This window comes from Periplaneta americana, chromosome 7, assembly GCF_040183065.1.
Source record: "Periplaneta americana isolate PAMFEO1 chromosome 7, P.americana_PAMFEO1_priV1, whole genome shotgun sequence".
Classification (NCBI taxonomy): Eukaryota; Metazoa; Arthropoda; class Insecta; order Blattodea; family Blattidae; genus Periplaneta; species Periplaneta americana.
In genome coordinates, this window is record NC_091123.1 from 10,783,639 (window position 1) to 10,810,696 (window position 27,058).

Genomic DNA, 27,058 nt, shown 5'->3' on the forward strand with positions numbered 1-27,058 from the left:
TAATGCCACAGTCCCGAAGCGTGCTACCAATCTAATCTCCTCTAAGCTGCTTACAACTTGCATGTAAGTCGGTAGGCTTTTGCCTACTGATCCGGAGTTGCGCACGGGCATGGGTTTGGTTACCGTTGGCACTCATTACCTACTTGGTGTTTTTCCGAGGTTTTCTCCAACCGAAAGGCAAATGTCAGATACATGATCAAATACCATCTCCCTAAGTTTTATCGACGCTAAGCAACCTAGTAGTTAGTACAGCGTTGTTAAATCACTAATTAAAATAAACATACATAATATTATACTATATTATTGTTAATCATATTATATTATATTATATTATATTATATTATATTATATTATATTATATTATATTATATTACTCGTATATTATATATTATATTATATTACTTACTTACAAATAGCTTTTAAGCAACCCGCAAGTTCATTGCCGCCCTCACATAAGCCCGTCATCGGTCCCTATCCTGTGCAAGATTAATCCAGTCTCTATCATCATATCCCACCTCCCTCAAGTCCATTTTTTTATTATCCTCCCATCTACGTCTCGGCCCCCTCCAAAGATCTTTTTCCCCTCCGGTCTCCCAACTAACACTCTATATGCATTTCTCGATTCGCCCATACGTGCTACATGCCTTGCCCATCTCAAACGTCTGGATTTAATGTTCCTAATTATGTCAGGTGAAGAACACAATGCGTGCAGTTCTGCGTTGTGTAACTTTCGCCATTCTCCTGTAACTTCATCCCTCTTAGTCCCAGATACTTTCCTAAGCACTTTATTCTCAAACACCTTAATCTCTGTTCCTCTCTCAAAGTGAGAGTACAAGTTTTACAACCATACAGAACAACCGGTAATATAACTGTTTTATAAATTCTAACTTTTACATTTTTTTTTACAGCAGACTAGATGACAAAGCTTCTCAACCGAATAATAACAAGCATTTCTCATATTTATTTTCCTCCCGAGTGCCATTTATATTTGTTACTGTTGCTCCAAGATATTTGAATTTTTCCACCTCTTCGAAGATAAATCCCAAATTTTTATGTTTCCACTTCGTACAATATTCTGGTCACGAGACATAATCATATACTTAGTCTTTTCGGGATTTACTTCCAAACCTATTGCTTTACTTGCTTCAAGTAGAATTTCCGTGTTTTCCCTAATCATTTGTGGATTTTCTCCTAACATATTCACGTCATCTGCATAGAAAAGAAGCTGATGTAACCCGTTCAATTCCAAATCCTGTCTGTTATCCTGAACTTTCCTAATGGCATGTTCTAGAGTAAAGTTAAAAAGTAAAGGTGATAGTGCATCTCCTTGCTTTATCCTGCTTTATATTATATTATATTATATTATATTATATTATATTATATTATATTATATTATATTATATTATATTATATTATATTATATTATATTATATTATTATTTCAGGAACATTAAATCCAGACGTTTGAAATGCGCAGGGCATGTAGCACTTATGGGCGAATCCAGAAATGCATATAGAGTGTTAGTTGGGAGATCGGTGGGAAAAATGACCTTTGGGGAGGCCGAGACGTAGATGGGAGGATAATATTAAAATGAATTTGAGGAAGATGCGATATGATGATAGAGACTGGATTAATCTTGCTCAGGATAGGGATCGATGGCGGGCTTATGTGAGGGCGGCAATGAACTTCCGGATTCTCTAAAACCCATGAGTATGTTATGCATTCATTCATAGTTTTCTGCCCAAGGGCAGGTCTTTCAGTGCAAACCCAGCATTCTCTAGTCTTTCCTATTTTCAGCCTTCCTCTTAGACTGGCATTATGATCCATATAGGCCTATCCTAATGCCGTCTATCAACTGATATCTTCTTCTGCCCCTAACTCCTCTCCCGTTCAGCATTCCTTTTCAGTGCATCCTTCAGCAGACAGTTTCTTCTCAGCTAGTGACCCAATAAATTTATTTTTCTCTTCGTAATCAGTTTCATCACCATTCTGTCTGTACATTATATTACATTCTGCTTGGCGTTTTGTCAGTCATGTGTGAAAGTGCACACATCCGCCACTGGTACAGCAGCGATGCTGGTGTTTATTTTGTATCGAGGACAAAGAGAAACTGGAGCTTTAGAAACAAACTATGTCAAAACCAGAGACTTGTGACGTCAGAAATCTAATTGAAATGAAAAGTGAGGAAGGACTCCATCCTTCCAAATAAGTCAAGTCAGTATAGAAATGGCCTGAGGATTTGAGTTTCAAGCTTACATGCTATGCAACGTACAGCCAAGCCTGTTTAAGCGGTGAACGGAAGAGACTCTAGTCTTAACCTTCATCATTTTAATTGCTTGTGCTGATAAACTTTTATTTAAAATTTTATTTTTATGATATCATATATTTTGTTACATGTTTTTACTTTCAAGTATCTGAAAATATATATATTCGCCCTCGGTAGTGTACTTGGTATAGCCCCAGATCACATATAGATTGTTCATTCCTATGTTAAAATCGGTTGCACTTTGAAGAGAACAACCGCCAGGATCGCCACCCGTCCGCCGTAAACGAACACGAGATGGCAGTCAGTACAGTCGCTAATGCTATTCGAATGGGAATTATGACGTGACTCCTTATGTAACAATTAGATGGCAGCATAGTAAACCTGACAAAAGTTGTTACCGTCAAAGCCTATAACGCCGAGCAATCTGGGTATATATGATCTAGGGTATAGCGCTGGCCTTCTATGCTCGAGGTTGCGGGTTCGATCCCGTCCAGATCGATAGCATTTAAGTGTTTTTAAATGCGACAGGTTCGTGTCAGTAGATTTACTGACATGTAAAAGAAATCCTGCGGGACAAAATTCTTGCACACCGGCGACGCTGATGTAACATCTGCAGTTGCGAGCGTCGTTAAATAAACCATAATTAAAAAAAAAAAAAAAATCTGAAATATATTCCAAAAATATGTTTCTTATGTTCATTGCATGGTGTGGACCAATAGCCTGTCATGCAGGCGTTCCGAAGTCGAATCCCTGTCCCTGTTGAGGTTCTTTATTGAAAATCATAGTGAGACTTGTGGAGGACAATGTCGCATTTGGGTTTTTTTTTTTTTTTTTTTTTTTTTAGGTTCTCTTGTTCCCCCATAGCCTATTAGACATCTGTATCATTCCGTCAATATTTTCTCCATTTCTTCACCATTCCATAGCATTCCCCGAACTCTGGCTGGCGATAGGTGAAAGGGGTTGGCCTAGGGACGAGTATGGGTTGCCTGCTAGGAACTTGTGTACTCAGCGAACCTTAGCGTGGTCAGCCGATGTGGATTGCAAATGCTCCTAGCTGGTTAGTTAACAGTACTGGGTCATATTGATCCTTTCCAGTAGTAGCAGTAATAGTGACCAATCCCAAGCACCTGGCAACTGATTCGATCTTTTCCACTAGGCTTGGCTTACATTTCATACATGTCGTGTGTTTTTCTAGGTGTCGGACATAGGGATTTAAAACTGCCATAAGAAACCTATGTATAAAAACAATGAAGAGATAATTTAATCAGTGAGTCATGTTTAGAAATTAGTAGGCTTTGACAATTTGTAAAACAAGAGATCATAATTTATGGTTGCTAAGTCAAAGCATGATGTTCTCCAAAGAAAACACGGTATACCATACTCCTGTACCTACGAGTATCTACAATGGAATTAGGCCTACTGCGTTTCCTCTGAATATTGGTTTGTTGAAAAGCCGTTGGTATGGATCTATGGTAAGAGAAATAAGAAACATAATTCATGCAAAAAAGTACATCATCCTTCTAGCTTTAAATATATCTGCTACGAAAGTGACGTCAAAATAGTGCGACTAACTCATTACCATTGCTAAGGAAGTGACGTTAGATGGTGAAATTTTCGTAACATTTTATTCATTTGATACTAGGGTATAAGCGTTTCAAGCTGATCTGTTGCTAGGTGACGCCAGAATAGTGTGATGTAAATCATTGCCGTTGCTCTAAAACTGACGTCAGATATTGAAATATTCGTAACATTTTATTCATTTGATACTAGGGAATAACCGTTTCAAGCTGATCCGTTGCTAGGTGACGCCAGAATAGTGTGATGTAAATCATTGTCTTTGCTATAAAACTGACGTCAGATGTTCAAATTTCCGTAACATTTTATTCATTTGATACTAGAGTATAAACGTTTCAAGCTGATCCGTTGCTAGGTGATACCAGAATAATGTGATGTAAATCATTGTCGTTGCTATAAAACTGACGTCAGATGTTGAAATTTTCGTAACATTTTATTCATTTGATACTAGAGTATAAACGTTTCAAGCTGATCCGTTGCTAGGCGACGCCAGAATAATGTGATGTAAATCATTGTCGTTGCTATAAAACTGACGTCAGATGTTGAAATTTTCGTAACATTTTATTCATTTGATACTAGAGTATAAACATTTCAAGCTGATCCGTTGCTAGGTGACGCCAGAATAATGTGATGTAAATCATTGCCGTTGCTATAAAACTGACGTCACATGTTGAAAATTTCTTGACATGTTATTCATTTAACACTCAAATGTTAAACCTTTCTCGTTAAAACTAGGAAATATTGAGAACTGAAGCAGATAAAAACTTGGAGATGTCATTGTCGCTCGGAGGGTTAATGTCCTCGATGGTCAAGGACGAGACTTCGGTCGTTGCGTCACTTTCTGCTCTGGCCTAGTTTTGTCCAGAGGCCTGCAGGCCACCCTTCATGGAGAAACTTCTTCGTGTGTGGAGCGACACAGATTCCGAGAAGAGACGAAGCCCCGCGCGGAGATGATGGACCACGGCGAGATGATGAGTCTGCGCGTGAAGCTTTCTAGTATTTGAAGTGTTACGAGATTCCGGCCACAGGTTGGCCACTTTACAGTCAAGCTGAAGTCGCTGCTGAATAATAAAAAAAAAGAAAGAATCGATGTCACTAAAAGGCATATATATTTTATCTACTACACGTTTTATGTCTTTTGCAATAATTACGTTCTGTTACCATATCGCCAATCATATTCTTTTTCACTATTCATTGTCTTCAACTTTGATCGAAAGACATACTTAAATGAATCCATTTGTTAAGCACACAAATAAGAAAAAGCCTTCGTTTTCTCGTTTGCATGTAAGGAAGTCGTACTATATAATCTCGTAAAGACATCTGATTTGATTAATAAATTGTAGAGTTTAAATGGATATGCAATTAATTTTGACTAAAACATTGGTAATAGCATTTTCGTGTACTATGAACTATTACGTCTCTATAGAAGAGGCCGTGGCTAAAAAGACATAGTTTACTAGCGGTAAAACTTCGTCTTAGAATTATTGGTCACAGATGTCGCATGTGTTAACAGTTAGAGTCCGCAGAGGGGGGGGGAGAGAGAGAGAGAGAGAGAGAGAGAGAGAGAGAGAGAGATTGTGAAAACGAGTAAACAGGAAATAGTTCTAAATGTGATCACGAGAGGGCCACACGATGATCAATGTGACCAACAATGAAGGAAAGAAGAGTATAAACACTAGTTTACTGTCACATTTCTTTTAATTGCATAGCAGATTATGTACTTTCTCTACAATTGTTTAAAACGATTGGCTTTCCAGTTTTAATATTAATATTTATTTAGCATGTTTTAACTTACTGTTTTTAAGAAAGGAAATTCAGTGTTCATAAGGAAGTAGGGAAATTTCTATTTCAACTTATGACTGCACTGTTCGTTTTGTAATGTTTAATTATGGCGGTCGTCGTAGTAGTAGGTGAAGTTATTGAATGAGGAAATGATTATGAAATAACTTTTTGTAATAGCAATATATCGTTTACAAAGAAATAGTGCTCATGAAAATGAACTTGGCACATCTTTTGAAGCGCATATATTTACGATATATGCTGTTGTTACTTTAATAGATTAAGTTTCAAACTGCGAGTAACACAATGAATGTTTAATATTAATTACTCCTTTTAATTGGGCGAAAAACTGTCAGGTATGTTACATATCTCTGTTTTGTATGTAATATATACCATTTATTGTGAGCTATTTATCGTTTGCACCAATAAAGACCGCCTAAATATATAATAGACTGTTGCATTGTAATTGTATGTCACTTCATTTCAATTCTCTTCGACAAAGATATTTCCATTAAATACAGTGTGCGCTGTACAGATTTAATTTGATTTTAGCATATGAATAGAGTCATTTCAATACGTGACATTGATGTCGCCACATGATACCAACAAATTTTAATTTTAGGTGATGAGCATATTTTATTAATGTAGCTGCTTTGCATGACAGTTTTGTCTGAAAATGCGTTAACTGGAATGGTTACCGTAATTTTAGCTTAATTTTAACTTGAATCTAATTCACGTTTAGTTAATGCATATTTGTTGAAAAGACAAGTTTCCATATATATATATATATATATATATATATATATATATATATACTTGCATTAAGTTTCAAAATACCAATCTGTATGATTTACCATATAATAAATATAAAAAAAAAGTTACATTTTATAACATTTGTTCTAAATTTAAACTTAAGAGTGGCTTGTTGCCATTATATCCTCAATTATATTTTAAGAATGTCTTGCCTATGTGTGATAACATTGCATTGAATTTTCAATGAACATTGATTAATTAAAATTGGTTAATATTCATTAAATGTTGCCATAATGGGATTGCTTAGAGCAGCAGTCATCAGTATACTGCACTCTCGGGCTAGCGTCTCTTACCCACGGACAAGACACTGCTCTAGCATGCATTCGTGGCTGCTGGCGGGTATGCTGTCTCTCTATCCCTTGTGCACGATGGAGCATATTTCATTACCCTCCATGCACTCTACCCATTTCAGCGAGTGCTGACGACCACTGGTTTAGAGTGTACAAATAATTATTACTTCTCAGTGCAATTCATAATTACATTATTGGAGTGAATTTTTTTCCAGTTTCCCAAATAGGTGTAACAATAAAACGAATCAGAATGCTCCAGACTTAATATTTACAAAACAGAATTTACCAACATTGACATTAAAATTGTTGTTTTGAAGAAAAAAATGTAAGCTGCACAGTTTGTACTGTTGTGTTGGACCTCCTTTTTTAAATAAAGATCGTCAGAAAAACAATAACTCATCAGAAAGCATTTCGAGTAAATCACATTTTGATACTCTTTACAATCAAAGTAAGCTGCAAATTTATAATCGTAAATCATTATGTGCATTTTAAAAATAGATTTTCATCAAATTGTGGAAAAATAAATTAACCGTTTGAATGTAAGATTTATCAAGCTACTCAGTCTTATAACATGTAACTTCATATTTTATTGTATTCCATTTATCTTCCATCAGCATTGCAGCTTTGAGATCAATCAATCAATCAACTTAATATATCCAGCTGTTTGTTGACAACATAAAGTCCACTATAGTCCACTGTAGTCTATTCAGTTTTTGTTTTTCACGAGAAATGAGGGGTATTTTGATCGGTGTTCATTATAGATGCCTGTTGCTAGTAGCCAGAATTGAGGTGTAGTCAATATATACTGCAGGGCTGTGTCTTCTGCAACTGGTACTGATGATTTTAATTTACTTTTGTGGTTTATGGATGGACAGTATAGAATAATGTGTTCCAGATCATCATGAGTACTACACCACAGACAAGTAGGATTATCAGAAATGTGAAATCGGTGTAGGTACAATTGAGTGAAAATGTGACCTGTTCTGGCTCTTGTTAAAAATGTTTGAACATGTCTGGGCAAGTTATTGTACATTTCCAGGTCATTTGGTTTCTTTTGTACGGACTGTAAAATTTTTCCTTTGTCAGAAGAGAGCCAATTGTTGATCCATAGGTTTATAAAATGAGACTTTACTGAAGCAAAAGCACTGGATAGAGATATCACTTGAAGAGGTCTTGGTTGCAAATATGTTGCCTGTTTTGCAATATTATCGACTTTGCACTCCCTCGTGGGTACTCACCTTGTCGTGGTGAGGGGGCTTAAACATGTTGTTTATGCTAACAAGTAACAAAGAGGTACCCACACAAGCTGCATTAACACCAACGCAGTCCCATTATATTTTTTCACTGCTTATGATACATGGAGTCCCTCAATGTAAAATTCTCTGGAGGTAAAATAGTCCCTCAGTCGAATCTTCGGGTAGGAACTGCACTGAGAGATGCCAAGAATCGTACTAAAGTACTTATTTGGAACACCAAAAGTCACACCGTCCAGTCAATCAGAGCCAAGTTTAATATTGAAAAGAAACATATAATGAGACAAGGAGGCAGCTTTGAGATATGGAACAAGCAAAAAATTGTACAAAAGTAATTATATAATTTATTATTAATACAAAGTAGGCCTAAGCAAATAAATTTAATTTACAAGCATAATCAGTTTATCAGTTATGTGGAAGATATGATTATGGAGAAATTTTTGTTAATTCTGTCCTGAATTTTTTTTCGAAAAAAAATCGAAAAATCGAAGGAGAATTGGGAGGAAAATTTAAAAGGTACGCAAAACGCGTCCTTGCAAGTGGGTTGGGGGCTGTACAAAACTAAATATGTGAGCTCCAAGCCTGTTGGCCACTAGTCTCACTCCGGGTTACGCTGCTCCCCTGAAGGAGCTCTAGAAAATTTTGAAGCCGAAATTGGACGTAACCTCTTAGGTACCACATACGCGAGAGGGCTGACATTGATCAATTGATCACAGAACGGGGCAAGGAGGAGTTGGCTGGTGTTTGCCGTTAGAATGGCAAGATGCTGTCATCTGTTGTTCGATGACAAAGCATGTGAAGGCCGTCGGAAGAAGCGCCATGAAATCTAACCTGCAATTTGAGAGGTCCCTGTCCTTTCAATTTGCGACTTATTGAGTGACCTCGTATATTTAATAGACTATTTATATTATCTGAACTAGGGCATACATCGTTTATAATAAGGGTGGAATATGTATGGGGAAGGGCATAGGTCCGTGGCCCATTTCTTATAGGGCTCATCCCAGCATTTGTCTTACGCCTGAGGAAAACCACGGAATACCTTAGGCGAGATGAGTTGTCTCATGTATAAGAGACTAGCCAATTTGGCTATTATGTAGGAGGTGATTGTTGTCATGAGCCTTGTTGAATCGTCTCAATTTTGAGACAAGCCATTTTTTCTCGACCCTTCGAAGATTTAAGGGGAGAGGATGGTATTTTTTGGTGAAAAATGAGTAAATTAAAAAAAAAAATCTTTAAAATACACTGTGATATGTGTGGAATGCATAGCATAACATTTTGTGGGTATTTGTGCCCTTATCGGATGTTGAGTCGCCATTTTTAAACTTCCTGCATTATGGATTTTTAAATCACTAGCCCACTTTTACTGTTGTTTCCGGTAAATTAAATGTTCAAAAAAAAAAAAAAATTCTTTAAAATACCCTTTGATATGTGTGAAATGCATTGCATAACATTTTGTGGGTATTTGTGCCCTTATCGGATGTTGAGACGTCATTTTTAAACTTCCTGCGCCATGGATTTTCAAATCACACGCCCGCTTTTATCGGTTTCCAGTAACTTCATTTTTTTTTGCTACATTGCCAGACAAAAATGGATATAATTTCTGAACTATTAAAGATACATGCATGAAATTTAGAACACACATTCTTTAGACTATTAGGAAACTTTTCTCTGTAACAGAATTTTGTTAATTGATTTGATTTTAAAAATACGTCCGTTTGTTTGCAAGAAAGGAAATCAGAAAATTGTTATTAAATTTGAATTGTTTATTTTACAAACGTAGGGACTAATATCAAAATTCTGTTACAGACAGTTTGTAGAACATGCTTTTGCAAATACATTGCAAAAAATTGTTTGAATCTATCTTTAAAAACAGTTTAGATATATCGGTTTTAGTACAATCCTGCATTGGGTATATTTTTCAAATTTGGGGCCCCAAATAATTTTTTGTTTTCAAAATATTTTTATTTGGTTGAGTTGCCACAGCTATGAGCTCTCTACATACAAAAAATTAATATTTTACACCAAATAGGAAAAAAGTTTTAAAAAATACCATCCTCTCCACTTAAGATAATTAGGCAGTGCATTGAAGACTGTAATACATGAATAGTGAACTCTATGTTATTTATATGAAAATAATGAATTCTACTTCTGTGGTATAATTGTATTTTCTTTGCTTAGCATAAAGAAAAATAAAAAAATATTAATTGAAAATATAGTAATTCCGATCCTTCAGCTTTCAGATGTGTTAATTGTTGCAGTATGAGAATAACACTGACCCGCCTGCTGTCTGCAATTTGTCTCTCCACGGTTGTGCTGCTCATGTGGACAGTTCTGAGGCAGAGCCACGTTAAACAGTTCACGCAGACATGCCATCATCCAGAGCAGTTCCAAGAAGACCTGCATAAGCTGGCCAATAGGTACGAATGAAGGGAACTATGTAATAGTTCCATTTCATTATTATCATTGTTATAATTATAAATGTAGAATAACATGGCAAGAACAGGAAAATAAATAATTAACTGGGTCTCGAACTCGGGATTCTTCCGTTATTTGTCTCATGTCAACTCACTGAAGTTACCCCACTACTTGTTAACCAGCACGAAGGGAAGGTACTTATCTACCATAGGGAGAAAAATTTGCAGTTTTTATCCAAATTTTAAAAACTCTTTTTTTCCATGATTACTTGACACCTAATTAAAAATATTCGGAATATGTATGATAAGAACTTTCTTGTGTTAAATTTTAACGTACCTTGTTAACATGTTTCGACCTATTTTCGGTCATCTTCGGAACTGGTCGTTATTGGTCTTGGTGCCTCTTGTTTCCTGTGTGGATGCGTTCGTAGTGCAGAGTCAAAGAGTGTATGTGTTTTGAAATTGAGTTTTGTGTTGAGAATTTCGTTGGGGTGTGTTTTTGTGTGTCTGTATATTTCATATTGTTCTAGTGTGTTTAGTTTCTGGCTTTTTGGTTGGATGCGTAGTATTTCCATGTCTGTTTTGATGTCTCTGTGGGTGTGGTTAGCATTTGTGATGTGTTCTGCATATGTGGTGGTGTTTTGTAATTTTGTTATGGCTGTGATGTGTTCTTTGTAACGTGTTTGAAATGATCTGCCTGTCTGTCCTATGTAGAAGTTGTTGCAGGTGTTACATTTGAGTTTGTTTACGCCTGTGTGGTTGTATTTGTTTGTTTGTGTTGTTTGTGTGTTGAGATGTTTTTGTAGAGTGTCATTTGTTCTGTATGCGATGTTGTAATTTAATTTCTTGAATTAGGTTGCAATTTTGTGTGTTTTTTTGTTTTCGTATGTTAGTGTGATATATTTTTTGTGTTCTTGTGTTTGTGTTGTATTCTTATGTTTTTTGTGATTATGTTTTGTCTTACATATTATGTTGTCTATTATGTTAGGGTTGTATCCGTTTTCTTGTACTATGTATTTCTTGTGTTTAGCTCTTCTTGTAATCCTGTTGGTTCATTGGTATGTTGAGTAGTCTGTGTACCATTGTTCGGAATGCAGCTTGTTTGTGTTGTGTGGGGTGGTTGGATGTGTTGTGCATGTGTGTTGTTGTTGTCGTTGTTGTGGGTTTTCTATATGCTTTGAATGTGTGTATGTTGTCTACTTTTGTTATTGTGATGTCTAGAAAATTTATGGATTTGTTGTTTTCAATTTCTAATGTGTAGTGGAGCTTTGGGTGTATTTTGTTTATGTGTTGATGCAGGTTTTGGATCTGTCTTTTGTTTCCTTTGTATAGTATTAGTATGTCATCTACTTATCTGTTCCAATATATGATGTTGTCTGCGTGTTTGTTGTTGTCTTTGTTTAGTATGTATGTTTGTTCTATGTGGTGTAAGAATATTTCTGCTAGTATGCTGGAAATGGGTGATCCCATAATTATAAATGTAGAATAACATGGCAAGAACAGGAAAAGTAAATAATTAACTGGGTCTCGAACTCGGAATTCTTCTGTTATTTGTCTCATGTCAATTCACTGAGGTTTCTCCAGTATTTGTTAACTAGCACGAAGGGAAGGTACTTATCTATCCTAGGGACAAAAATTCGCAGTTTTTATCCAAATTTTAAAAACTCTTTTTTTCCATGATTACTTGACACCTAATTAAGGATATTCACACAAAAACCTCTCAAATACTTTTGGATGGGCAGGGGAACAATTTTTGGGAGTGAAAACTGAACTTTGTTTGTTTTAGATCTTGGCCCACAGTTTTTATGTTAGAACAAAATTTGTTTCACTGTCTTACTCCTAAAAGAACACAGAATAGGCTGAGAAAACTGTTTTTTTCCCATCTTAACCCATTAAGGAAAAATGTCATTTAATTTTTTAATATTTCAAACATAAAAATAAACATGTTAGATCTTGGAATTTTAAATTAACTTTCTTAAGCAGTAGGACACTGTTTGTAGTTTGGCACTTAGCTACGTTAATCAGCTTCATTTTGGTGCAAGAATGATTAAAATATCTCAATTCTGAGTGCACTTTGTGTTAACATTAGTGTTGTAAAATGCTGTTAAACTGAACATGGAGGAAAATGATCTACATCTACATCCAAACACACATCTTTCTGATTGTATGAAAAATAATACAGTCAAACTCTATCACCAAACTACGAATGGCTATTACACGAGAAATATATAAAATTGACAGAATGTGCCAGATTAACACTTGCAGAACTGCACTTCCAGGTTCTCTAAAAGCCATAAGTACATATTCATCTCTTTAATATTGCTAAGACATTACTTCACGTTAATGATGAACATCTTCATATTGGTAAAAATTTAGTGTCCGAGATTGAAAAGTGTTTACGAAATTTAGCAATCCAATATAATAACAATTCTGTTCCACAAACTGGACGTCAAATTAGAAAACATTTACAGAAGGAAGCCTGTAATGCTTGGGCTAGTCTTCAGCATAAAGGAAAAGAAGTATCAGTTTTCCAATATTAACCGAAAGTAAATTCTTGGATGAGTAACAGAAAAGGATTATCGTCATGAGAATGGACCACTGCCATTAAAATGTCATGCAATACTGCAGCAGTAAGATCAGTATCAGGGCGAATAACTTCACGACAGTGTAGAACCCCAGGATGTGAGACGATTGAGACTCTTGGTCATGTGCTAGGATTATGTCCTAAAGGAGATTTATTGCGCAATGTATGTCATCATTAGGGCTAGGATTTTGATGAAATTGCATCTTTTTTCTAGTAAGCCAGAAACATAGCTGCTTTAGTATATATATGTTATGTGATAAACTGAGTGTTTTAAGACATATTTGTTAGGGTATTTTTTGCCTGTTTCAAGTCATAAGAGCAATTTTTGTTTTATTCGGTCATTTTTTAGGCATTTTCATTTAATTTTGGCCATAAATCCCAATTATTAACGTAAAATATTGTTTATTTCCTTTGATATTTTCTCTACATATTTTGTCCATTAATAACCATTTATTTTGTATAATATTTTAATCGTTTTTCTATTTTGTATGATATTTTAATCGTTTTAAGACATATTGTTAGGGCATTTTTTGCATTTTTTTTGTTTCAACTTATAAGAGCAGTTTTTGTTTTATTCGGTTATTTTTTAGGCATTTTCATTTAATTTTGGCCGTAAATCCCAATTATTAATGTAAAATAATATTTATTTCCTTTGATATTTTCTCTACATATTTTGCCCATTAATACCCATTTATTTTGTTTCATATTTTAATCGTTTTTCTATTTTGTATAATATTTTAATCGTTTTTCTATACAAATATTACCATCTTAAAGTAGTACACCCCATCCAATGGATCAGTCCAACCACCCTTTCAATATACCTGCTAGTTCCGGATAAGAGTGGCCATGTGGTGGACTACATGGAAACTACATTGGGTAAAATAATTAATTGAAGTGTACTACTTAGAAAAAAATTATGTAAAATTAAATAAACTTTAATGTTGGTACTAGAATTTAATTTAATTACTAGTCTAAATATTAAGTAGTACAAAACCTCTTTTCCTACTAAACCAATTATGTAAGATGAATTTTTAGAGCATTTTTAAAGGCATTTTTGAAAGATTTTTAGGTCATAAATGCATTGTTTTTAGGATATTTTTTCATGATTTATAGGTCATCAAAATCCTAGCCCCAGTCATCATAGTATTCGTTCTTATATTGCCTCACATTTAAGGAAAAATAAAAATCTTGAAGTGCATGAAGAAGTACATTGTATATCCGAGGATGGCAGTAACAGACGAGCGGATATAGATGCTCTTAATAGACAGTAGAAGAAGTCACTAATATTGGACCCAACTGTACAGTTCGAAAAGGATGTATCTCAAGCATTAGCAGTCAATCAAGAAAAACAAGTCATTTACTATTCATGTGTTCTTCATTTGAGTGAGAGATATAATGCAATTGATTACACATTAAAAATATTTGTTTAAATATCTTTAAAAAATCCATAGGCATTTTACATAATCATTTATATAATGTGAAATATATAGTGGGACTGCGTTGGTATTAATGCAACTTCTGTGGGTAGTACCTCTTTGTTACTTGTTAACTTAAACAAGTTTAAGCCCCCTCACCACAACAAGGTGAGTACCCACGACAGGGCTCTCTTCTGACAAAGGAAAAATTTTACAGTCTGTATAAAAGAAACCAAATGACCTGGAAATGTACAAAAACTTGCCCAGACATGTTCAAACATTTTTAACAAGAGCCAGAACAGGTTACATTGTCACTCAATTGTACCTACACCGATTTCACATTTCTGATAATCCTACTTGTCTGTGGTGTACTAATCATGATGAAGGTCTGGAACACATTCTTCTATACTGTCCATCCACAAACCACAAAAGAAGTAAATTAAAATCATCAGTACCAGTTGCAGAAGACACAGCCCTGCAGTATATATTGACTACACCCCAACTCTGGCTACTAGCAACAGGCATCCATAATGAATACCGGTCAAAATACCCCTCATTTCTCGTGAAAAACAACAACTGAATAGACTACAGTGGACTATAGTGGATTTTATGTTGTCAGCAAACAGCTGGATACATTAAGAAGATTGATTGATTGATTGTTACAGAACTTTTGAACTAGCTCAACTATATTACGTCAAAAACTATTGAAGCCACATTGACCTAGTGAATGAACTGCAGTTTCGTTTTTTGCAGGGTTCACCACGTGTTAGCTGCTTTGGGCTTAACACATTTCTTGTGTTACGGCTCGCTGTGGGGCCAGATTCGAATCTCGCGGTCTCTGCCCTGGGAGGCTGATGTGGAGTTCTGCCTGCTGAATGAGGAACTCTCCAAGTACGACGAAGTGTTCCTAGTGCGTACATTCAAGAAACACAACCTGCACATAATGTACAACTCAGGGGAAGGCCTATACTCGGTGAAGGACCCTTCGTTCCCTGGTGCATCTGTTCAGCTCGTCGTGTTTGAAGAGGACCCTTTGGTATGTCACACAGTTTGTGCTCCACTAGAAGATAAACATTGCATCTTTTGGGTACATCTCTGAATACCATCTTATTATATACTGTGCTCTCAGAGCTAAGGCTCTTCTGTGTAATAGCCTTTACTGAACTTATTAATTTCCAAATACCAAATCAAGAACACATTTCATTTCCTCTATCATGCTCTGATTAGTACATACTTACTTACTTACGGCTTTTAAGGAACTCGGGCATTCATTGCCGCCTTCACATAAGCCCACAATTGGTCCCTATCCTGAGCAAGATTAATAAAGTCCCTACCAACATATTCCACCTCCTTCAAATCTATTTTAATATTTTCCTCTCATTTACGCCTTGTCCTCCGCAAAGGTTTTTTCCCCTCAAGTCTTCCAACTAACACTGTATATGCATTTCTAGATTCACCCATACATGCTACATGTCCTGCCCATCTCAAACGTCTGGTTTTAATGTTCCTAATTATGTCAGGTGAAGAATACAATGCGTGCAGTTCTGTGTTGTGTAACTTTCTCTTGTAACTTCATTCCTCTTAGCCCAAAATATTTTCCTAAACACTTTATTCTCGAATACCCTTAATCTCTGTTCCTCTCTCAAATTGAGAGTCTAAGTTTCACAACCATACAGAAGAACTGGTAATGAGAGAGAGAGAGAAATAACTCGTCCGGCCTTAATTAAGGATGACCATGAGGATCCGGAAATCAATAGCAAATAAATATAATTAATTAAATATGAATATTGTTATAAAAATAAAATGTAATAATTAGGCACCATTTATTATCAATTATAAAATAAAATCTTAGAAGTTGACTGTAAAATTATACTTATAAATAAAAGATTTTATTTAAAATTAGCATATCCTTAATTAAGGCCTTCTGAGTTGTATAAATGAAACTGTATAATCTGCAGGGAATCTTTAAGAATTTGCGAGATGATTTTTTTGAATTTCAAAAGATGATATTGATAATTGTTTTAAAAAAATTATATGTAAATTTTGGTAAAGAACTCCGAGCACCAAAAAATAAACCTGTCACTGACCAATTGAAGAGAGGGATGTTATACTTGGCACTAAGGTAGGGAATACAAGGTTCGTAAATGGCCCTCTTTTCATGATCAACCTGATGAGCTTGGTTTAGATCTCTCTCCAGTTTTATAAATTTTAACTTTCACCTTTTTCGATAGCAGACTGGATGGTGAAAGCTTCTCAACTGAATAATAACAGGCATTTCCCATATTTATTCTACATTTAATTTCCTCTCAAGTGTCATATGTCATGTGTCTCCACACATATTACATAGTTTATAGTTCTCGGTGTAGTGTGTTAAGGGCCTAAGTCTAGTTTCTGGCAGTATGAATGTTGAACGCACAGTAAAAATGTTATGATTTATTTAACGATGCTTGCAACTGCCAAGGTTATATCAACGCCGCCGGTTTGCCAGAATTTTGTCCCACAGGAGTTTTTTTACATGCCAGTAAATCTACTGACATGAGCCTGTCGCATTTAAGCACACTTAAATGTCATCAACCTGGCCCGGGATCGAACCTGCAACGTCGGGCATAGGAGGCCAGTGCTATACCAACTACGCCAACCAGGCCGATGAATTCACAGTATTTAAAACTTGTTTCCTATCCAACTGATTTATTTTTTATTACAATTTTGCATCTCACTTCAAGGTGAAGATAAAGAGAAATTGTATAAACATATGTTACATGTCCTTCATTCACTGTTGGAGATAGAGTGTTGTAGTGAACACAGGATTTTGCTTGTTGTTGCAGATTGGGATGCTGCGGCGGGTTGGATGGAAGCGTCGGATGCTGCCACCTGACTGCGAGGGCATGACATCCCTGGAATGCTTCCCACCTAGACTGATTGCCCCGCCATTGCCGATCAAAGAGTTTGGGGGGTTTGTGTTCCCAGTGCCACGAGAGGGGATCGAAATACAGAAGTACCACTACCAGGACAACTGGTGGAAGGAGGTCCTGCCCAAGAACTGTTGAGACTGCTTTGTTCCTGACGTGTGGGATGCTGGAGCAAGTCAAGATCTTTATATTGTTGCTAGTTTAGGTTGAATGGGTGATGTAAGCCCAAATGTTACAGGATAATCAATCTTCTTACCTCTCCATTTCTGCTTCCAAACCTCTTTCTAAACTCTTACTTAAAATAATTTATTCTTGATATAAATATGTTTCCATATTCAGTTGAAGATAAACATGTCTAGTTCAGAAGATAGGTTACAAACGAATATTTCTTCTGAACAAATTCTGAAAATTATCTAGGCCTATATATCTCATAAAATCTGAAACAGTGATCTTTTGACGTGGAACATCTATACTCGACTTACAAGGAGAAAAAAATTGTAACATTTTGACATGGAATTTGAGTAGGAGAGGTTGTTGAATGCACTTCACTACTCCTAGCAACCCAGTTTTCAGAATGAATTACTATCTGCTGATAGACTCCAAAGTTGTAGTTCTGGCTATAATATCAAACAAAATTACAAAGTATTATACAAATCTGGCTTTCAAGTAGTAGCTCCCTGTAAAGCAGGTTTGAATAATTTCAAAATTGTGATGGTCTCGTGTATAGTTCCTGGGGTAGCTCAGTCGGAAGAGCTAAGCAAAGGGTCCTGGGATCGATACCCACCCCGGAACAATTTTTCCTTGAAATTATTCAAACCTGCTTTACAGGGAGCTACTACCTGAAAGCCAGATTTGTATAATACTTTCGTTACTGGAGGTACGTTAACAGGAAACCACAATTTAAGTCACACAAGTATTTGTGTGCACTCATAGTTGAGTTCTGGCGTCTTGTCAGCTCATTTGAGTCGTGTGGATACAAAGGAAAAATTGTGACGGTGTCGTATATAGTTCCTGGGATAGCTCAGTCGGAAGAGTGTTCGCGCGCTAAGCGAAGGGTCCCGGGATCGTTACCCAGCCCTGGAACAATTTTTCCTTGAAATTATTCAAAATTACAAAGTAATTGAAATTAAAAAAACTAATCAAGAAATTAATATATCTTAATAACGTGATTAAACTTCAATTGGGCATCATTGCGTGTAAATCTTACAGAAAATGAACTTGGCAGGAGAGGAATGTCCCTGTAACAAAAAAGTTTTAGAAGTCCCATACTGCACAATAGAAACAATACTTACAAAAAAACAAAAAGTGAAATTTCATACAACAAAAAATGTTAGTGGGAAACAAACGCTGGGAAAAAATGTCGTAGAAACATGGAAACATTGCTCAGAAAATTCATGAAAGAAAGCATTTCAGATTGAACACGCAACATGATTGTTTAACAGCACATCTGCGTAGAATCAATATTGAGGATTCATGATATTGCACCATCTGCAATAACCCAGTCTACAAGATGATGAAGGATCATGTATCTCAAAGCCAACTCATCAGTCCAGATGATAAGATATTTATCAACTTGCTAAAATTCTACTTGGAAGCCAAACAAATAGGATAACCTGAAGTCAGCTGTAATAAAAGATTTTTCAATAAATAGTAATAAGTGAAAACATGTATATCTTGCTGAAAACAATTGTTTGTAACCATAACAACGAACATTTGAATACGACCGTAACAGACAATATTATGAGAAGAATGTAGTGATAAATATGGTTATGGTCATATTCAAATATTCGTTGTTATGGTTACAAACAATTGTTTTCAGCAAGATGTATATGTTTTCAGCTTATTAAATTGTAATAAAAGACCTTTAAGTAAATAGGCTTAATAAGCTGAAAACAGGTACATCTTGTTGAAAACAATTGTTTGTAACCATAACAACGAACATTTGAATACGACCATAACAGACAATATTAGGAGAAGAATGTAGTGATAAATATGGTTATGGTCATATTCAAATGTTCGTTGATATGGTTACAAACAATTGTTTTCAGCAAGATGTATATGTTTTCAGCATATTAAATTGTAATAAAAGACCTTTAAGTAAATAGGCTTAATAAGCTGAAAACAGGTACATCTTGTTGAAAACAATTGTTTGTAACCATAACAACGAACATTTGAATACGATCATAACAGACAATATTATGAGAAGAATGTAGTGATAAATATGGTTATGGTCATATTCAAATGTTCGTTGATATGGTTACAAACAATTGTTTTCAGCAAGATGTATATGTTTTCAGCATATTAAATTGTAATAAAAGACCTTTAAGTAAATAGGCTTAATAAGCTGAAAACATGTACATCTTGTTGAAAACAATTGTTTGTAACCATAACAACGAACATTTGAATACGATCATAACAGACAATATTATGAGAAGAATGTAGTGATAAATATGGTTATGGTCATATTCAAATGTTCGTTGATATGGTTACAAACAATTGTTTTCAGCAAGATGTATATGTTTTCAGCATATTAAATTGTAATAAAAGACCTTTAAGTAAATAGGCTTAATAAGCTGAAAACAGGTACATCTTGTTGAAAACAATTGTTTGTAACCATAACAACGAACATTTGAATACGATCATAACAGACAATATTAGGAGAAGAATGTAGTGATAAATATGGTTATGGTCATATTCAAATGTTCGTTGATATGGTTACAAACAATTGTTTTCAACAAGATGTACATGTTTTCAGCTTATAAAACGGAAAATCGCGTTTTTGAAATTTTTGTTTGTGTCTGGCTGGATGTTTGTTACCTTTTCACACGATAACGGCTGAACCAATTTATATGAAAATTGGAATATACATTAAGTTCGCTGTAACTTAGATTTTAGGCTATATGACATTCAAAATACATTATTTAAAAGTGAGGTTATAAGGGGCCTGAATTAAATAAATCGAAATATCTCGCTTATTATTGATTTTTATGAAATATGTTACATAACAAAAGTTTCTTTAAAATGATTTCCGATAAGTTTTATTCCTTGCAAAATTTTGATAGGACTGATATTTAATGAGATAAATGAGTTTTAAAATTAAAATACAATGCCATCTAAGGTGGTGTAATGAAATGAAAACAAATGACTACGTCTATAAGGGGCCTTGGACAACAACAATCGAAAGCTATGAAATATAGCCTACAGAGAATGTTTCTGTGTTTGTATGAAGTAATATCGAAAGCTAACTTAACCAATTTGTATAATTAATTTTTATTTCACCATTGGAAAGTGTAGTTTGTCTAGATGGACATAATGCTATAATGTTATTACAGTAACTTCTGAGTGCTCTCTGGACCAAAATGACCGCATTTTAATTACTTAAATACAATTTCAATTAAGCAACATATTAAACGATTTATCCTTCTATCAAACACGAATGTCCCCTGGATCAAACGCCCTATTTTAATTATGTAATTACTTTATATTTATTTCTAACAGGTGCAGCGGAGCGCACAGGTACGGCTAGTAGTGAATAAAAAAAAGAAAACAAAGAAAATGGTATGAAAAGTTATAATTATATTAAGAGGCACCATGTCGTTAATTAGGATTTGACACGATTTTACTACTAGTTGAAATATATTTACGTATTTGGTGTAACATCCTCACCAGTTCAGCATCTTTGTTACCTCCGTACTTAAATTTATACCAAATTTAAGAAATTTATACAGCATAATAGCTGTTAGTCAGGATTATCTTCTTTGTTTCTCATGACTAGAATTTAGCCAACAACTGTTTGAAGACATCTTATTTCCTTTTTGTAATGAAATTGAAAGAGGTTTGGAAATGCTTTCTTCATCTTGTTATCATAATACATTTGACACCCACAACACATTGCAGTTGGATGAGCGAGATCTCTTTCCAAATGAACTGTATATTGTTATGATGTAATGATACCAGTCCTGCTGTTAGCTGAAGATGTAATAATTGTACTAATGTGTGAATGCCTTTAAGTCAGCAATGAAGAATGACCACAACATTACATTACCCTCCAAGTTTAGGTGCTTTTATAATGCTGTAAGGTTGAGTGCTTCATCATAATATAAGATCTACAAACAGTTTCAGTTTAAGTCTTAAAGTGCTGGATTTGGAGATTCTCATTGATGTAGGATTGAAATCATTCTACCTATAAACTTTGGACATGCTAATGAGGTACAAAAATCCTTAAAATTTGCCAGTGTTTACGAGACAGGATAATCGAGACAAATCTTGAATGTCGAGTTAGAAAAATTCTGGTAATATACAGGGTGGGGCATAGGAACCAAGTGTTTTTAAAATAATCATAAAACAGTTAGTTTTTGTTTGAACACATTTTATTCGTAGAACAACGTTTGTGAGAACATACCATTTCAATTATGAGCGGAAAATTACATCTGGCATGTGATGTCCGTCTGTGTTGACGCATTGTTTAAGGCACTGACGAAAATTCACCTCTATTCTTTCCAGGGGATCTCTGTTGATTTGGGTGATGTGTTGACGTACTGTGTCCTTTAATTCATCTGATATTCGGGACTTATCCTCGTAAACATGTGCCTTTAGGTACTCACATAGAAAAAAATCACGTGGACAGGTCAGGGGACCGAGGGAGCCATGGAACATCACCAAATCTCGAAATGAGACGATTGGAAAACAGGAGGCAAAGAACTGCCATTGACGCTCTAGAGATATGCGCCGTGGCCCCATCTTGCTGAAACCACCTATCTTGTATGGGTGTAAATGTAAATCACCATGCAAAATCCGTCTTACCATATGATTTCTGATTCCAAGAGCAGAGCGGCCTGGGCTGCGTAGTATCGCTTATCTGACTGAAAATTTTCTGGAGTACGCACTCTGTGTTGGGGGCCGGGCGATTTATTCTTCAGTATTGTGCCCCTTTTTTTTTTTTTTTTTTTTTTTTTTTTTTTTTTTGACTCAACATAAGATTGTGTCACGCACGGGAACAGAATCATTGCGATTAATATTGAATCTGTAGCAAAACTCACGCTGTATCGAGATCACCGACTCGCCATTTCTAACAAAACAATCATACGCAAACATGCGTCCACTGCTCCATGATGCCGACTGCAGGTGAAATGCTATGAGCCACGGAATGGACTGTCACATGCCGCAAGTCTCTCCCTTTCATAATGACCGAGTACAAGCCATTTAAAAAACACTTGGTTCCCATGCCCCACCCTGTACTATGACAAGAAGATTTCTTCACAGTTATGTTTTGTACTATTTGTCGAAACATGTCCAGAGAACCCCATTACACTAGTATGGAAACAGTAACACCCATTCTTATAAAGTTATACAGTGTGGTGATTTGGAACAAGCAGCATAGGGATTTTATTGCTAAAATTTATATTTTGTTAAATTAGCTCCTAATTATTACAGATGCACCGTGACGTCGTGGTCTAAGGCATCCTGCCTAGGACTCGCGTTACAGAATGCGCGCTGGTTCGAGTCCTCGTGGGTGGGGGGGGGAGAAATTTTCTCATGAAATTTCGGCCAGTGTATGGGACCGGTGCCCACCCAGCATCGTGATGCACTTGGGGAGCTACGATAGGTAGCTAAATCCGGTTGCGAATGCCATCTATAACGGCTGGGGGGATCATCGTGCTAACCACACGATACCTCCATTCTGGTTGGATGATCATCCACCTCTGCTTCGGCATGTGGGCGTGAGGCCAGCAGCCGGCTGATCGGTCTAGGCCCTTCACGGGCTGTAGCGCCACAGATTATTATTAATTATTACAGAAGAAAATGTCGTGAAAGTTTTTTTGTAGAGAAAAACATTCTACATCCAATCGTACCATTAAAAACAATTTTTGAATGGGGATAAAAAATCTAAAAAATAATACAAAATACCCCCACCACAAAAACTGCACTAATTTTTAATGCGTAGTTGGCCATGGATTAGTAAAAACAATTGAATATAAAGATATTGTTGTTTATGGTTAATTTGTTAATCTGAGAAAATGTATTCCATGAAAGAAAAAGTTCAAATTATTAAATGGTAACAGTAGCTAGCAAATGTCACACGAGAGTTTTATAGCAGCAAATGGAGATCTGTCTGAACATTTATTGTGATTTACTAATGTACAGAGATGCACTCATTACGAGTGACTATATGGCCGGGGTCCAACGGAACAAGGTGTCGTCTTGAATTATGAAGTGATTACTTCTGCTATCATATTACTTTTTACTTTTGCACAGAAACCAAAGAACAAGTGGATTAAGTCCACGTTTGAAGTTGGAGGTAAATATCTAATAACTTACATATGTACATAGTGGAGAAGAATATAAAAAGAGTTTTACGAGAAAGTAGATGCAATAAGTAGCCTATAGATTTGAGAACAGGGGTGGCCAAAAGTTTTATAAATCTTGTTGCTATCTTATTGTTCAAGGAAAAATCTGCAGTATTAAAATCACTGGAAGTCCTCTGCTTGCGTGATTTGTTTATCAACTGAATTAGTTAGATTTTATATACAGTGAAGTCTCCCATAAGCAGATTCTTATGGGGAATCTTCTCTTTTCATAACTGCAGTGCAAAATAACGAACTCAAACCCGGGTTTCTTGTTATGTATCAGGTAGATGTGTAAGAAATGAACCTGTCATTACTTGTACAGTTCAGTCATCTAGCTAATGACTTTTTGCTGAAGGACTAAGGTTTAGTTCTTAACAGATCCTTTGTCTTGTTTCTAAGAATTTCGGATCAGATTTCAGTATTCACTGCTTCTTAATTATACATCTTGATTACACAACTTTTAACACTGTATCACTTCGGAATATATATGATAAGAACTTTCTTGTGTTAAATATTATTAACGTACCTTGTTAACATGTTTCGACCTATTTTCGGTCATCTTCGGAACTGGTCGTTGTTGGTCATGGTGCCTCTTGTTTCCTGTGTGGGTGCGTTCGTAGTGTAGAGTCAAAGAATGTATGTGTTTTGAAATTGAGTTGTGTGTTGAGAATATAACATACAAAAACAAAAACATACATAAAATTGCAACCTCATTCAAGAAATTAAACTACAACATCGCATACAGAACGAACAACACTCTACAAAAACATCTCAACACACAAACAACACAAACAAACAAATACAACCACACAGGCGTATACAAACTCAAATGTAACACCTGCAACAACTTCTACATAGGACAGACAGACAGATCATTTCAAACACGTTACAAAGAACACATCACAGCCATAACAAAATTACAAAACACCTCCACATATGCAGAACACATCACAAATGCCAACCACACCTACAGAGACATCAACACAGACATGGAAATACTGCACATCCAACCAAAAAGACAGAAACTCAACACACTAGAACAATATGAAATATACAGACACACGAAAACACACCCCAACGATATTCTCAACACACAACTCAATTTCAAAACACATACACTCTTTGACTCTACACTACGAACGCACTCACACAGGTAACAAGAGGTGCCAAGACCAACAACGACCAGTTCCGAAGATGACCGAAAATAGATCGAAACATGTTAACAAGGTACGTTAATAATATTTAACACAAGAAAGTTCTTATCATACATATTCCGAAGCTTCTTAATTAATAATAGTGATGATAATAATAATAATAATGATAATAATAATAATAATAATAATAATAATGATGATAGTGAGTCGCCACGATGGTCTAGTGGCTAGAGTTCTGGACTTACAATCCTATGAACTGGGGTTCGAGCCCCATTGTACCCCCGATTTATAACTTGTGTTGGGCAAAGCCTGGATCGTGTCTAAGTGCTCACGATTTGTGAACTCTGGCATCTCGTAGTTTTGAAATAATCTAAACTGTATCGCTGTACGTCCAACTGCACACTAATGCAATGTAAACATCACAACAGCTGATCAGTTGCGAGTACTAGGCCAACTGTCTGCCATCTGGACAGCGATGCCAGATTGTGTACGTGACCCGACAATCATTGTTTCTTCAATCGATTAATTCGAAATCTGTGAATTTTCTAATTAAAATACTGCTGCAACGTGAACATTATAAACGTTCTCTTCGTTGTTATACAAGAAATTAAACCGTATTTTAAATAGTATTCGTAAAATTCGCAATCGAAATATCGGCATAAAAGTATTATTTCTTCAAAAACCGAGCAAAACCGAGCAAAATGGTATTAGACTTTTTTGTTCGTTATATTTCAAAGAATCACATCGTACAATTAATAATAGTAATAATAATAATAATAATAATAATAATAATAATTTTTTTACCATTTAATACGAGAAAAAATTCGTACCGGCACCGGAAATCGAACCCAGGACCTCTCAGCTCTGCACGCTGAGCGCTCTTTCCAACTGAGCTATGCCGGGACACGATCCACGGCGCTGGCCGAACCCCTCTCATAATGTTTTTACGGCCTTACTGCCTGCATTTGAGACGATACACGTCATATATGCAGGAGCGCATATATATATATATATGACTTTGTGGCCATATTCAACAACAGTTTGTAACAACTGTTAACAGTTAATACATCAATATTCATTATGTATTAAATGGTAATAATACACATTGGCTACTTCATAGTAGACGTGTAATATTCAGTGAGGTGGGCGAGACCTCATACATATTGAATATTGATGTAATAATAATAATAATAATAATAATAATAATAATAATAATAATAATGATTTATTTAACCTGGCAGAGTTAAGGCCATATGGCCTTCTCTAACACTCAACCAGGAGTAAAACTGCATTACAAAAAACACTACAAATTTACAAAGTACACTACAATTTTACAAAGTACACTACAGTTTTACATACAAAACTGAATAAGATAATGTACTACCTTACTTTCCACCCTGTATTTACGGGCTTACTATGCAATAAATGCCCCTCTTTTCTTTCTCAGTATACAAAATGTACATTTTTTACATAACAGAGATCTTAAATTACTGTCAGGAAGAAAAAGACACTGCATATTTTATCTTAGTATGCGTACTTACAAGAGATGCTTGAAACGAGGGACTTTCGAAGTTACTGGCATGTGGTGACTGTACTGTACTGGGAAACAACTTTGGCCTATTTCAAGATAACAGTATGGGAAATGTCTTGAAATCCTTGTTGGACGTTAATGCAAATCCGGAAAGCAATGCTCAGAATAACAAGCTGTTGAATAACACACTGATATGTTATACCTGGCAGTCAATTCTGTAGATTTTATTTGGCCTATAATCCATAGATTGCTCACCCCTGGTCTCGATCGCAGCATGTTGCCATTCTAGGTGCCATTAACTTTACGAGAGATGTAAGTTGAAGTGTAAATATGCACGTAGCTCCAGTGTCCCTAAGGTTCAGTTATCTGCATCACAAGCCAAAGATTAAGTAATATTTGATTATTTGCAGATTTTAAGCTTTTTTTTTTCTAATAGTTTAAGACAGTATTGGATTGTAGCATAATAACAAAGTGTGAATAAAGCATATTTATTTTATAAAGCAGCAGATTAGTTCATTCCTCACAAAAATCCTTTTATAACGAGCATGATTATTCAGTATCTTGTTCCAATCTCTTCCTGATAACTCCAACAAACAAGACAGACAATAAATAATACTAACGTGACAAAGAATTATTCGAACTCCTTGTCCTTTCGACATATGGTAAGTTAAATCTGTTATTTCATGCCTTGCCTTTTGAGATGTAGACAAATGTTACAAATACACACT

The 27,058-nt window shown here is 35.5% G+C and overlaps 1 protein-coding gene across 1 annotated transcript; it reads left to right on the forward strand.

The window, feature by feature from the left end:
• The first annotated feature begins 5,727 nt into the window (after positions 1 to 5,727).
• On the forward strand, positions 5,728 to 26,830 carry LOC138702912 (uncharacterized). The gene is made up of 4 exons (XM_069830307.1): positions 5,728 to 5,976; positions 10,235 to 10,393; positions 15,143 to 15,425; positions 17,215 to 26,830. The coding sequence occupies exons 2-4, from the start codon at positions 10,236 to 10,238 to the stop codon at positions 17,434 to 17,436; spliced, it is 663 nt and encodes a 220-aa protein (XP_069686408.1). The 5' UTR covers positions 5,728 to 5,976; position 10,235; the 3' UTR covers positions 17,437 to 26,830.
• Positions 26,831 to 27,058: the final 228 nt, after the last annotated feature.

What these genes read in the sequence shown, in the direction of transcription:
- LOC138702912 (XM_069830307.1), top strand. Translation starts at nt 10,236, where the DNA reads ATGAGAATAACACTGACCCGCCTGCTGTCTGCAATTTGTCTCTCCACG. An exon ending in CTGCATAAGCTGGCCAATAG is followed by an intron (nt 10,394 to 15,142) that starts GTACGAATGAAG and finishes CGTTTTTTGCAG; the next exon opens with GGTTCACCACGTGTTAGCTG. An exon ending in TGTTTGAAGAGGACCCTTTG is followed by an intron (nt 15,426 to 17,214) that starts GTATGTCACACA and finishes TTGTTGTTGCAG; the next exon opens with ATTGGGATGCTGCGGCGGGT.